At 46.3% G+C, this 14601-nt stretch overlaps 1 protein-coding gene across 6 annotated transcripts; it reads right to left on the reverse strand.

The window, feature by feature from the left end:
• Positions 1-1335: 1335 nt before the first annotated feature.
• On the reverse strand, positions 1336-14527 carry Psph (phosphoserine phosphatase). Of its 6 annotated transcripts, none has more exons than XM_038344969.1 (7): positions 14284-14510; positions 10529-10574; positions 7992-8150; positions 6862-6996; positions 5368-5513; positions 2338-2486; positions 1336-1652 (listed from the first exon to the last, which is right to left on the reverse strand). In XM_038344969.1, the coding sequence occupies exons 3-7, from the start codon at positions 8129-8131 to the stop codon at positions 1545-1547; spliced, it is 678 nt and encodes a 225-aa protein (XP_038200897.1). In that variant the 5' UTR covers positions 8132-8150; positions 10529-10574; positions 14284-14510; the 3' UTR covers positions 1336-1544. The 6 variants fall into 6 exon arrangements, with proteins under 6 accessions (XP_038200897.1, XP_038200898.1, XP_038200894.1 ...); XM_038344970.1 differs by having other exon boundaries at positions 10519-10574; XM_038344966.1 differs by having other exon boundaries at positions 10529-10652.
• Positions 14528-14601: the final 74 nt, after the last annotated feature.

Here is a 14601-nt window from a genome sequence, read left to right on the forward strand (position 1 = left end):
ACTCACAGAGATTCACCTGCCTCTGCCTCCCGAGTGCTGGGATTAAAGGCATGTGCCACCACCACCCGGCCTAAACCAGTATTTTTATTTAAGCTTCCATCGTTACTTATTAAAATGTTTGTTTTTATTCTTTTCAATTATGTGTGTGCTTCTACATGTGGGTATGTACACATGAATGCACGTGGGTGTGTACACATGAATGCATGTGGATGTGTACACATGAATGCACGTGGGTGTGTACACATGAATGCACATGCCTAAAGAGTTACAGAAAGTTTTGAACTAAACTCAGATCTTCTATATGAGCAGCAAGTTCTCTTAACCATCATCTCTCCAGCTCTGTTACTTCTTGGCTTTAAAATTTATATTTTTATTTTACATGTGTGTTTTGCCTGGATGTAAGTGCACCACATGCATGTCCAGTATCTGTGGAGGCCAGATGAGGGCACCAGATACCCTGAAACTGTAGTTTCAGTTTTCCGGGAACAGTCACATGCTGGGAACCAAATCCAAGTCCTCTTTGAGAATGGCAAGGGCTCTTACTTTCTTAAAACCTTTGTGACATTAAAAACACAACACATCTTTTTTCTTTATATCCTTTTTCTAGAGACAGGCTCTTATTCTGGCTGGCCTGGGACTTTCCATCCCCCTGCCTCAGCATTCCAAGTACTGGGATCACACGTGTGCACCACCCACCATACCCAGCCACACGAAACAAAGTCAGGTGAAAAGAGGGTTTACACTCCTCTGTGCCAGGGCTTCCTCTAATGAGGTGGGGACAGGGACTCTGCACGCAGAATGGGGAAACTGCAACCCTCTTCTTGGCAAGGGGTTGTTTGTACCTACATACTCACAGTCACTGAAACACTAGACACAGGCATGCCTAAGAGGCTGAATAAATTGCCAGACAGCGGTGGCACACACCTTTAATTCCAGCACTCGGGAGGCAGAGACAAGAGGATCTCTGAATTCGAGTACACTCTACTCTACAAAGTGAGTTCCAGGACAGCCGGGACTGTTACACAGAGAAACCCTGTCTTGAAAAACAAAACAAAACAAAAAGACAATTGAACAAATCAGCTGGCTGTGGTGACATGCACCTTTGATCCTAGCACTCGGAGACAGAGGCAAGAGGATCTCTGAGTTCAAGGCTAGCCTGGCCTACAGAGCTAGCTCCAGGACAGCCAGGGCTATACAGTGAAACCCTGTCTCAAAAACAACAACAAAAATAAATAAATAGGAAAAAAGAAAACTGAACAGGCCTGTTCAGATATACCAACATTCTTTTTATAGCTAAGAGAAACCCCATACTCACTTAAGGCTGCTGAAACCATGTTGCAAGAGCAAAAGCATTTAATTTACCACGCACCTCAGAAAGCTCCAGGTAAAATATAGGTAGGAGTATACACAAAGAATTCAGAGTATAAAACTCTCCAGGTAATTAGTAGTCATATTAATATTGGAACTGCAGTAGACAAAACTAGCTACCTCCTGACTGTAGCTCTGAGAGACTGGAGTTGTTCTGAGTGGGCAGGAAGTTGAGACTATTCTTCCAATTCTCCCAAGAGCTCAACAAAGTCAGTGATGTACCACTTGGCATTGCTCTTGACTTGTTGCCTGATCACATTTCCTCCAAACCCAATGAAAGCATCCTAGGAAGGAAAGTGGGGAGGGGGTTAACATCTTTTAAAATGGCACACCCAGAAACATATATAAAATAAACAAAATATATTTGTGAAAAATTATGTACATACTTAAAAACATGTTTATATATGTATGTATGTGTGTATTGCTACTTATATGTATATATGTGTATGTATCTATATATACCCAGTATTGCTCTCTCTGCTTCCAATTGCTGATAGAATGTAAGCCATCAGCTATTGCTCCACCTGCCTGCCTGCCACCATGCTCCCCCATGATGATGACAGAGTAACCCTCTGAAACTGTAAGCAAGCTCCCAATCAAAATGCTTTCTCTGGTTGTCCTGGAACTCACTCTGTAGACCAGGCTGGACTCAAACTCACAGAGATCCTCCTGCCTCTGCCTCCGGAGTGCTGGGATTAAAGGTGTGCCACCACTGCCCGGTTCAAATGCTTTCTTTTATACGTTGCCTTGGCCCCGGTGTCTCTTCACAGCAATGGAGCAGTGAGCAAGACACATCATGCATGTTCCTAGGCTGAATGTCTTTTGGTTGCTTTGTGTTCTTATCATGATACTTAGCTGTTTTAGTTTAACTTCTGCTGTTAACTTCATAGGGTTTTCAGCCAGACATAGAAAAAAATTACCACCTGAAGAAAACCAGAAAACAAAAAACCAGCACCCTTGAGTACGTACGGCGGGAGGGCAGGCTTCCATGTCTGTAGCTCCATCGCCAATCATGATTATTTTCTTAAAGTGGAATTTTTCCTTTAAAAATCGAATAACCTTTCCTTTGCCACCAGACTCGGCTGTTGGCTGCATCTCGTCAAAACCTGCATATTCACCTTCAGAGGACAGTGAGAAGACGTTAGGCTCAGAGCTTGTTCATACGGATGACACCGAACTTAAATATAAGTGTTAAGTCTAAAACAGCTCTGGATTGGTCGCATAGCATGGGACCTGACCCATATTCCTGAGGAGGTGGCTCTAGTGGGTCACTTGGATTGAATTAGCTGCATCTCCTCAACTTCAGATGTAGGTAGCAGTTTTAAGCCTTGTTGAGATATCAGACCACCATAATACATTAGTTTATATATTATACATAATACATTACATGTAATACATTGATTTATCACATTAATATAGTAATATTACCTAAAGGAATTAACCAACTTTCCTTACTTTTTTGAAGATAGGAGCTCCTGTAGAGCAGGTTATCCTTGAACTTACTATGAATCCTAGGATGACCTTCTCTCTCTCTCTCTCTCCCTCCCTCCCTCCCTCTCTCCCTCTCTCTCTCTCTCTCTCCCTCTCCCTCTCCCTCTCTCTCTCTCTCTGTCGCCCCCACGCCTGGAGCGTGCCATCACAGGTGTGTAAGCGCCCTTATGCCTGGTGTGTGCAGTGCTGGGGATGGAACCCAGGAATTCCTGCGTGTTAGGCAAGTGATCTACCAACTAAATCCCATCCCCAACTCTGGATTTATTTCTACTATTACAGAAATGAACACAGACACACTCATTAGTGGGGCCTGGGACTTGTTTGGTGTATTTCAGATGGGGTCACTTTGTAGCTCAGGCTGGTATAGAACTTGAAGAAATATTCTCACCTCGGCCTCCCAAGTGTTAAGAGCGAATCCCCAGGCCTGGTTCACTCATTTGTTTTGTTTGTTGGCTTAGTTTTGTTTTTATTTTTAAAGATGGAGTCTAAGTAGCCAAATATGACCTTTAATTCCTAATCCCCTGGTGCTGCTTCCCAAATGCTGGGATTACATAGGTATCCTCTTCCCAGCTTCATACTTTTTTTTTTCAAGACAGGGTTTCTCTGTGTAGTTCTGGCTGTCCTGGAACACACTCTGTAGACCAGGCTGGCCTCGAACTCAGAGATCCTCCTCCCTCTGCCTCCCGAGTGCTGGGATGAAAGGCATGTGCCACCAAAGCTTGGCTAACTCAATCAGTGGGAAGGGACGTGCATGCTATGGCACCTGTGTGGAGGTCAACAGACAACTTGTGGGGTCCGTTCTCTCCTTCCACCTTTATGTGGGTTCCAGGAACTGAATTCAAGTCAGGCTTCTTGGGCGAGCTCTTTCACCTGCTGAGCCCTCACTGGCCTCATGGGGTTGGTTTCCAGACTACTCGCTACCTATGCTATGACATAACTACAGAGCTTCTGGCTCTTTTGTAACAGGGTTTCATACAGCCCAGGTTATCCTAGAACTTTACTGTGTATCCTAAGATGACCCTGAATGCCTGATCTTCTTGCTGCCACCTGGGAGTATAGGTCGGAACCACCCTGCCTGATTTAAGTGCCAACCAGTGCTTTAGCAGGCTGGGCAAACGCTCTGCCAAGGGACCCCAGCCCCAGCCCCAGAGCACTCTGTTCGCTGTCTATTTTGTTTTCCATTATTTATTATGCTTTATTTGTGTGTGTGTGTGTGTGTGTGTGTGTGTGTGTTTGTGAATAAGGAGGCTGTACATGTGGGTGAAGGTGTGTGGAATCTGGACTATTGTGAGCTGCAAACCAACACTACTCTGGGAACAAACTCAGGTCCTCCAAACGACAGCCTGTACTCAGTTAACTGCCGAGCCGTCGCTCATCCTGTATTTAGAGACTAGGTTTTGTTCTGTAGTTCACACTGGACTCCAACTTGAAATACTCCTGCCTCTGCACCTCAAGAGCCCAGCATCACTGGAGCCCTCTTGAGACAACGGAAATTGTAGCTGTGACCCCAGTGTCCCAAGGGCAATGGAAATGCAGTAACTCATTATTAACCAAACTCCTTCTTGGGTGGGTCTATATTGCTCCAGACACAGTAAAACAAGCAACCAGCCCTGAACTGTAGCATCACAAAGTAGGCCAGCAGGCTAACATTTTAGATTGGTGGCAGCATGAATATGCAAAATCAAGCCAGGGCGGATGACCTCAGCCTGTTTAGCAGAGTAAAGAACACCAAAGTGCAGAGGCTATCAGTCAACAGAGCCATTCACACGGGGCTGGAGAGATGCCTCAGCAGCTCAGGGTACATCTGCTCCTGCAGAGGCCCAGGGTTCAGTTCCCAGCACCCGAGCCAGGTCTCCCAATAGCCTGTAACTCCAGCTGCAGGACATCTGGTAAGGTCTTCTGGCCTCCAAGGGCACTTGTATCACACACACACACACACACACACACACACACACACACGCACGCACGCGCGCGCGTATGAATTTTTCTTGAAGATCTATTTGTTTGCCGGGCGGTGGTGGCGCACGCCTTTAATCCCAGCACTCGGGAGGCAGAGGCAGGCGGATCTCTGTGAGTTCGAGGCCAGCCTGGTCTACAAGAGCTAGGTCCAGGACAGGCTCTAAAAGAGCTGCAGAGAAACCCTGTCTCGAAAAACCAAAAAAAAAAAAAGAAAAAAGAAAAAAAAAAGATCTATTTGTTTTTATTTATGTGTGTGGATGTTTTGCCTGCATGCTTGTTTGTGCTCCACATGAGTGCCTGGTGCCCTTGCAGAAGAGGGAGTTGTATTCCCTGGAACTGAAGTTACATAGCTGTGGATCATCTGATGTGGGTGCTAGGAACTGAACCCAGGTCCTCTGGAAGAGCGCCAGTGCTTTTAACCCCAGAGCCACCACTCTTTAAGTTACATTTCAACGGACACTAACAAGAATATTAAATAACAGAACAGATAAGAAAGGGAATATATTACCATTAAAATCTTATCATTAGCCGGTGATTAAAAAGTCTTACCATTGAAGTAGAATTTCAGCCTATTGGCAAATACATTGGCTGTTGGGATATTGAGCTTTGCAGCAACATGCTCCACGATACTCCTAAAGCCACCAGATATGAGGAACACCTGCACATTGCGCTCCTGTAGGCGACTGACCAGCTCCCTACAAAATAAACACAAGATACAAAACAGCTGTTAATACAAAAAGGAAACATGAAAAAGGTGCTTTTTTTATTATTATTTTCTTAGCTTCAGTGCTGGAAGTCCATCTATAAAGATAATGCCTATGGGATTAACATTTCATGTTTGAGGAGGGGCTGGTGCTGGTGATGTGGTGTTCATTTGGGTTGTGTGTTTTTGAATAAAGTCTCTTTACTGAACTTGTATCCAGTCGGAGTGGCCATTCTGAAGCCATGAGTCTCTCTGCTGAGGCTTTGCCCTTTCCCCAGCAATTACATTTTTCTTATGGGTCCACTTTTGTGTTCTTTTATTGTGAGGTTGTTGTCTTTTTCATTGTTCTTTGTTTTGTTTTGTTTTTCGAGACGGGTTTCTCTGTAGCTTTGGAACATGTCCTGGAACTAGCTCTTGTAGACAAGGCTGGTTTTGAACTCACAGAGATCCTCCTGCCTCTGCCTCCCAAGTGCTGGTTAAAGACATGCGCCACCACTGCCCAGCTTGTTGTTGTTTTTGAGACAAACTCTTGCTATGTAGCCAGACTGGCTTTGAACTCACAAGAGCAATCCTGCCTGAGCTACCTCTGCACTAGTATTTCAGATGTGAACCCACACCTGTTTAGCTTTGTTGTTTGTTTTGCTGGCTTATTTTGAGATAGGATCTCATGTATCTGTGGATTATTTTGAACTTTTGATCACCTGCCCCCACCTCTTATGTCCTAGGACTACAAGGGTATGCTACACAGACACCCAGCCTATGTGTGTGTGTGTGTGTTCTGAGACAAGGTCTCAATGTGTGACCCTGGCTGGCTTTGAACTCAGACCCTCCTGTCTCAGCTTCCTGAGAATTATGAAATGCGCACCACCATTACCAGCATTATATGTGTTTTTCAGATGTGCTTAGAAACTAATGGGTGGCTGGGCGGTGGTGGCGCACGCCTTTAATCCCAGCACTCGGGAGGCAGAGGCAGGCGGATCTCTGAGTTCGAGGCCAGCCTGGTCTACAAGAGCTAGTTCCAGGACAGGCTCTAGAAACTACAAGGAAACCCTGTCTCGAAAAACCAAAAAAAAAAAAAAAAAAAAAAAAGAAACTAATGGGTGGGACTTCTCTGCTTCGGGAAACCATTGCACTAACGCTAAGATAAGGAACTCCTAGAGAAGTCTGGTGAAAGCATAAAGTCAAACATACAAGAGACCAGAGAATAAGATAAGAGCAGATATAAGTACCAAGAGAGCCCTGCAGAAGGCAACAGTAACAGATACTCTCTGGAGGAAAGAGTTCCGCAAATCCCCAAGCTCATAGCAAGACAGTATGCCAAGGGCCAAGGCTGTGTTTACCTTATCCCTGGGGTCAGGTGAGGGGGGTGCTCAGCTAGGAGCCTTTGCACCTGCTCCCTGGAGGGCTGGATCAGTGCCAGGCGTTCAGTGAGCGCATCTTTGAAAGGCAATGCTCCTCCCATGGCTTTCCGTGTCCTAGGAGGAAGACCCATGATCAGGCCAGCCGGGTTAGCTGTCCTTGAAGTCAACACGCCTTCCTGTGCCAGGACTTCATGATAACCATCAGGAAGGTATTGCCGCAAATCCAACTCTACAACAAGCATGGTGCATGCCGCGTACAGGAGGGGTCTGCTCGGGAATCACACAGAGACTCTGACACCGTGGACTGTGCATCCACAGACGGGTGAGAAACCCTCACATCCCAAACACAAGCACCTTACTTGCAAACCATAACCTCGAAAGAAACCGAAGGCTGAAAGCTCCCGTGTCAAATGCAGCTGTAGCTCAGGATGGTGTCGCTGCGGCAGAGCAGGGAGGGCAAAGGGAAGGGACAGAGCTTCTGGCCTGGCATCTCTCTCCACTGAGGCAGTAGGGTTGCACTTTTAACCTTGACCGGGGGCACTGAATATTTAGAGCCCTAGGCTCTCTTCTTGGATTAATCATTTTCCCAGCCTGCCTAAGACTGCATCTCCTCTGCGGAGACATTCATGCTTTGCTACCTTTGTTTGTGCTGGAATATTTGCAGATAAACAGATGAAGATAGCACTCTACCACTGGGGTGGGGGGAGGGGAGGGGGTGAATCTGGAGCTTTGTCTTAGCACTGGGCCAAAACCAGAATCTAGGAACTGAGACCTTAGCCTTTCATCCGGTCTTTTCATTGTTGTTGTTTGTTTGTGGTTGGTTGGTTGGTTGGTTTTGGGTTTTTTTGTTTGTTTGTTTTTTTGGGTTTTTTTTTTTGTTTTTTTGTTTTTTTTTTTTTTGAGACAGGGTTTCTCTGTGTAACAGCCCTGGCTCTTCTGGAACTTGCTCTGTAGACCAGGCTGGCCTCCAACTCACAGAGATCTGCCTGCTTCTGCCTCCCTGAGTGCTGGGATTAAAGGTGTGCGCCACCAGGCCCAGTTGGTCATTGCTTTTTAAAGACGTGGTGACTTCTTTAGCATCTCCTAAAGGGAATAAAGATAGCTCATACATTTCAGACACAGCCGCCTCCACACCACAGAATTTGGCCAGCTCATCAATGCCTTCCTCTCGGATGACTGTGCTGTCGACATCAAAGCACACTGCGTCTGCTGAGCAGATGAGTTCCCTCAGCTCGGAGTGGGAGACCATCCTGGGAAGAATTTTCCTCCTAGAAAAGAGAGAAACGTGTGCTTAAAGATGTCAAGTTGAATCACAAGGGGCGAGGGATGCGGCTCAGTGGGAGTTTGTTCAGCATTCACGAAACCCCAAGTTTCACCTAAGTCAGGTGTAGTGATGTATGCCTGGGATCCCAGCTCTTTGGAGGTGGAAGCAGGAGGATCAAGAGTTTAAGATTGGGGCTGAAGGCCAGGTGGTGGTGGCGTACTCCTTTAATCCCAGCACTCGGGAGATGGAGGCAGGTGGATCTCAGTGAGCTTGAGCCCAGCCTGGTCTACCAAGCAAATTCTAGGACAGCCAGGACTGTTACACATAGAAACCCTGTCTTGAAAAACAAAAAACAAAAACAAAAACAAAACAAAACAAAAAAGGATCGGGGCTGAAGAGATGGCTCCGTAGTTAAAAGTGCTTGTTGCTCTTTCAAGGGACCCAAATTCATTTGCCAGAACACTCATCTGGCTGTTCACAGCTACCTGTAACTCCAGCTCCAGGAGACCCATCACCCTCTCTGGCACACACACACACACCTAAAAATAGCAATAATAATTTTTTAAAAAGAGAGAGTTGCTGGGTGGTGGCGCATACCTTTAATCCCAGCACTCAGGTAGCAGAGGCAGGTAGATCTCTGTGAGTTCAAGGCCAGCCTGGTCTACAGAGTGAGTTCTAGGACAGTCAGGGCTACACAGAGAAACCCTGTCTCAAAAAAAAAAAAAAAAAGGAGAGTGAGAGAGTTAGTTTAAGACCATCCTTAGCTCCATAGCAAATTCGAGGCCAATCTGGACTACATAAGACCCTGTTTCCAATAAAATGGTAACAGGGAGATGGCTCAATAGGTAAAGATGCCTGCTGCCAAACCTCCATCCCTGGAAGCCGCACGGCAGAAGAGAAGAGAGGAATCATGAAAAGCTGTCCTATGACCTCTGTGCTCACACAGAAAAGAAATAAAGCTTGTTCCGTAAATACATCATGTGATTCGACGGGGCAGGACCATGAGGCACAGGTTAAGGGAGAGCTAGCCAGGAAGGCAAGTTATGTAAGAGCTCAGATGAGATGATGACAGAATACGGGGCCTCGGAACTAGAGAAAAGACAAATCCAGGCCAGGCACCTGGCGCGGAACCTGTCAGGAACCGTGTCCTGCAGAGGCTCCCGGTGTTCCAGAGATGTTGGGCGGCAGGGCGGTGCATGTTTGTGCTTGCAATCTCAGCCCGAGGGAGGGGAGGAGAGGGCAGGAGGGTGGGGGCTAAAGGTCATCCTTGGGCATGCAGTGGGCTTGAGTAATAAGGTCAAGGCAATCCTGGGCTAGAGATCCTATCTCTAAATCAATAAATAGTGGGTATGGGTGGTGGTGCACACCGTGTTCCCAGCACTAAGGAGGCCGAGGCAGGAGGATCGCGAGCGCCAAGCTGGTGCTACACAGTGAGCCTGGTCTAAAAAACACCTTGACAAAACTTGGCGATAGGGGAGAAAACTAAGTTCAGCTGCTTCCAAGTAAATTGTGTACATTAGACGTCCACAGAGAGAAAGAAAAACCACTGCTGGGAAACGGACTCTGGAACTTCACATGGGAGTGCAGGGAGAAAGGACTGTGTCCACACAGAGGCTCAGGCCCACCCACTGCCTTCAGGGGTGCAGACTGGGGCTCCAGCTCAGCAGTGGAGCCTCCTGACTTTGTTCTTAAGTTTGTGCTGACAAGCCCTTCACCGGAGCGCCAAAGTGAAGAAAGGGGTTTCCCTCCGGGGCTTGGATTTAGGAGGCCCAGATTGGGGTAAGAGGAAGAAAATCTCCTTGCTTAAACAGATAGAAGCTCTTCCATCTAGTATCTTGTGCAAGGCACCTAAGGTTACAGGAGCTCTTTCCAGTTGCATCAGCCATGCAAGCGGTACACAGATATGCATATGGGAAAAGCACCCATACACATATAACAAAAATGTAATTTAAAAAAAAGGAAATAGGGGCTGGAGGGATGGCTCAGAGGTTAAGAGCACTGGCTGCTCTTCTAGAGGTCCTGAGTTCAATTCCCAGCAACTTATAAACAGAAGTGACATGCGTATAGCATGTTATGATAGACAATGCTTCTTCTCCTCCTCCTTCTTTTCAAAGACAGGTCTCCTATATCCTACCTGGTGTCAAACCTGCTACATAGCCAAGGGTAACCTTGAACTCCTGATCCTCCCAGCTCTACCTCCTGAGTGCTGAGATGCCAGGCATAAACATTACACCTACATTACACCCCAGTGCTTTGAGCACAGTAAGCCTGCGCCCTACACACCAAGCCACATCCTCAAACCAACAGATGCTGCTTTTCACTTGAGGAGGTTAGCTCACAGGCAAATCTAAGGACGCAATGCATGGACATACTAGTACTCACGATTCTCCAGAGCTGGATTCCTGCGTGACAGTGTCTTTCTCTTCCCCTTTGAAGGTAAAAATGCACAGTAAACCTCAAGTTAGAGTTTTGTTTTTAAAGAAATATCTGTGGGTTTTGCAAGAGCCTAAGAAACCAACAAAAAAGAGAGAGAGAAAATGAACAACCAGGAACAGACTCATGGCAAAGAAGGAGGTAGAAAGGCTGGGTTTTTGGCTCAGTTGGTAAAGTACTTGCCTGGCATGCAGCAAGCCTGGAGTTTCGCCCAAGCCTGGAGTTTCACCCTCCGAAGTGCATAAGCCAGGGTTGATGACCTACACCTATAACCCCAGCACTCAAGGGACAGAATCAGTCCAAAGGATCAGAAGTTCAAGGTGATCTTAGGAGTTAGCGGTTCAAGGCAAGCCTGGGTTATATAAGACTCAGTCACAAAGAGAATTGTCGGGGGGCAGGGTGTGGGGGAAGGAAGACTGATAGACCTCCTAGTAAGATTGTTCTAACAAAAACTGCTTCCCCTGGGTGATGTTCAAACAGAGCAGAGTAATTACAGCCTTGTCCGTGGCTTCTACTCTGCCTGATGAACAGAACACAAAGAGGATCCGCGGGGAGAACAACATACAGATACAGAATGAAGAGACTTGAACATAGGGTAGACCCAATAGTCCTTGCTTTCTTCAAAATAAGACACACGTGTGTGTGTGTGTGTGTGTGTGTGCTGCCTCATGCCTGTAATTTCAACATTTGAAGGGCTAAGGAAGCCTGAGCCAGGAGGATGGCTCTGAGTTTTAATCCTGTCTCAGGAAGGAAAAGAAATAAATAACGAGGAGCTAGAAGCGCAGGTGTGGCTCAGCGGTAGCGTGCCCTGGCCTGTGCTCCATGCTCAATACTACAAAACCACGTAATCGATCAGTTAGTTACAAGTCAGGGAAACAAAGCCAAGAGCAATGGTGAAGGAGTCAGGACGATTCAGGGACTGGCAAGATGGCTCGGCAGACAGAGATGCTCACCTTGAAACCCTGATGGCCCTCGATCAATCCCTGGAGCCCTTGGTGAAAGGGGGGAACTGGTTCCTGAGTCAACCTCTGACCTCTACAGATGTGCCATGGCATATGCATATATATATTTAAAGGAATTCTGGCGCTAGCCTCAAGGGAGTAAAGCTAACAACTGTGAACTGTGATTTCCATCACTAACATCAGGGAAGTACTCAGTGGTAAAGAGTTACTTAGTGGGCACCAGGTTCCATTCTCAGCACCACCAGAAGTTATTTTTAAAAATTAAGTAGAAGAAACAACAACAATAAGAAACATTAAAATGCAAATAGAAGCTGCAGAGAAAATGGCTTCGCAGTTAAGAACACTTGCTGTTCTTGCAGAGGACCTAGGTTCAAGTCCCAGGACCCAGATGTTATATCATACTCCTCTGTAACTCCAGTTCCGGGGATCTGATGCCCTTACCCTCTTCTGACCCCTGGGAGGCACCAGGCGCACATATGGTGCACAGATATACATACAAGTAAAACATTTCACAAACATAAAATAAGTAAGTCTTTAAAAAATAAAACCGCACCAGGCGGAGGTGGCGCACACCTTTAATCCCAGCACTTGGGAGGCAAAGGCAGGAGGCTCTCTGTGAGTTCGAGGCCAGCCTGGTCTATAAGAGCTAGTTCCAGGACAGGCTCCAAAGCTACAGAGAAACCCTGTCTTAAAAAAATAAATAATAAATAAATAAAATAAAATAAAACTGCAAATAACTAACATCCTGATACACACCCATAATCTCAGTGCTTAGGAGAATAAGGCACAGGTTTTAAATTTAAAGTCAAGCTCTACTACATAGTAAGAACCTGCCTCAAAAAAAATTTTTTTTTCAAGGCAGTGGGTGCCAGGAAAACAGCTCACACGGTAAGGTCCAACCTAAGTTCAATCACTAGAATGGTCAAATGGCTTGGTGGGTAAAACCCTTGCCATGCAAACCTGATGACCTGAGTTCAATCCCCGGAATCTAGAATAGCCTAGAAAAGGGAAAAACTGATTCCAAAAAGTTGTCTTCTGACCTCCACCCGAGCACTTGCACACCCCCACACTCAACACACAAACATTCGGTCCAGCACATGCACGATGTGCCCTCAGGTACACAACTCTCTCTCTCTCTCTCTCTCTCTCTCTCTCTCTCTCTCTCTCTCTCTCTCTCTCTCCCAATAAACATTAAAAAAAAAAAGTAGAAACACCTGAGGAATAACACCCAAATTCCCAGATTTGTCCTCTGGCCTACACATACACACACACACACACACACACACATACACACACACGCACACACACTTCGAATATAAGTGTAGTAAATGAAGGTGCTAAATCTCGGGGTGGGGGGAGGGGAGAAGATAAGCAGGAACAGTTAAGAACTGAGCCAAAAGCCATGCCTGGTGGCTGGTGGCCATACTCCTGGCACCTGGGAAGCTAAGGCAGGAGGATCACCACAAGTACACACCAGCCTGGCCAGAGAGTACACCCTTCAGAAAGAGCTGTGCTCATAGAAAGAATGAGCAAAGCTGTTGTGAAGATAAACGTACTGAGGACATGGCCCAGCGGGGACTCTCATGTGCTGGGGGGTGGGGGATGGGACTTAAGCACGTTTCTTGTAGGTTAAAGATAAAGTTACAAACCCCAGCAGCCCCTGCTTTCAGAGATTCATACAAGAAAAGGGAAGGGCCGGGCGGTGGTGGCGCACTCCTTTAATCCCAGCACTCGGGAGGCAGAGGCAGGCGGATCTCTGTGAGTTCGAGGCCAGCCTGGTCTACAAGAGCTAGTTCCAGGACAGGCTCTTAAAAAAAAAAAAAAAAAAAAAAAAAAAAAAAAGCTGCAGAGAAACCCTGTCTCGAAAAACCAAAAAAAAAAAAAAAAAAAAAAAAAAAAAAAGAAAGAAAAAAAAAAAAGAAAAGGGAAGGTGGGGAGAGAAACATTTTCATGAGGTGTGTTTGTGGGTGATTGCCCAAATGTCTACCAACAGATAAGCTTTAAACTCCTGGAAAATGGAAGCGTGAGGATCAGGAGTTCAAGGCCAGCCTGTGCACACACACACACACACACACACACACGCACGAGACTAACTATGATATGTATGACTCATATATAGAAAATATAATTGTTACTGGAGAGATTGCTTAATGGTTAAGAGTGCTTGATGTTCTTGCAGAAAAAGGAGGTTGGTTTCCAGCACCCACATGGGTCGCAGGGGTCAGTTCACAATCTCCCATGACTCCAGCTCCTGCGGTTCTGACACATTTGGCCTCTAAAGGTACAGATACACACACACACACACACACACACACTTAAAGAAAACGAACAAATCTAATGAATGAAAGATTTAACACCCAAATTAAAGCTATTCCTTTATAATTGTATATGTTTATGTGTACATATATATATGTTTATGTGTACATATATATGTTTATTTCAAATTCTATTTCTAATGGAAATGATGGCAAAGTCAAGACACTTCAGTTTGGAGAATGTTCATGTCTTCTACAGATGAGTCTCCTGGGCCAGATTGCATCATTCATTCATGCTGTTTGTCTTGGAGAATGAAAAAAAAGTGAAGCTACCCAAAATATGAACTAACGAAAGGAAAGTCTTGGAGTCCTAGGAGATAATCTACTTATCCAGCAAAGAATCAGAGAGGTTACAGCTGTGGGAAAGCGAGGACCGGTGCATCTGAAAGCTGCCCTGTGGCTAGACAAGCGCGAGCGGGGAACTCACCCCGGTTCCTGGGCCGCGCTGGTCTTCACGGTTCCTGTGCCTATAACTTTCCGGTAGCGACGGGGTCTGGAGCTGCCGTGACGCGCGAGTACTGCGTCTTAAGGGAGGTGATCCGTGCAGGAGACCACAGTCCTCACCCAAGGCTCGTCTGGGATCTTCTGAAGAGTCCAGTGGCTTCAGAAGAGTTTCTCATGTGCGTTTCCAACTGGAAACAGCAGATCTCGGCTCTGCAAAACCGGGTTGGAAGGCCGCCTCGGTCCAGCCCCCAGGGGAGGGACTTCGCGGTCCCGCCCCCCACCCCTTCCCTTCCTAGGGGTT

Source organism: Arvicola amphibius, chromosome 10 (assembly GCF_903992535.2).
Source record: "Arvicola amphibius chromosome 10, mArvAmp1.2, whole genome shotgun sequence".
NCBI lineage: Eukaryota > Metazoa > Chordata > Mammalia > Rodentia > Cricetidae > Arvicola > Arvicola amphibius.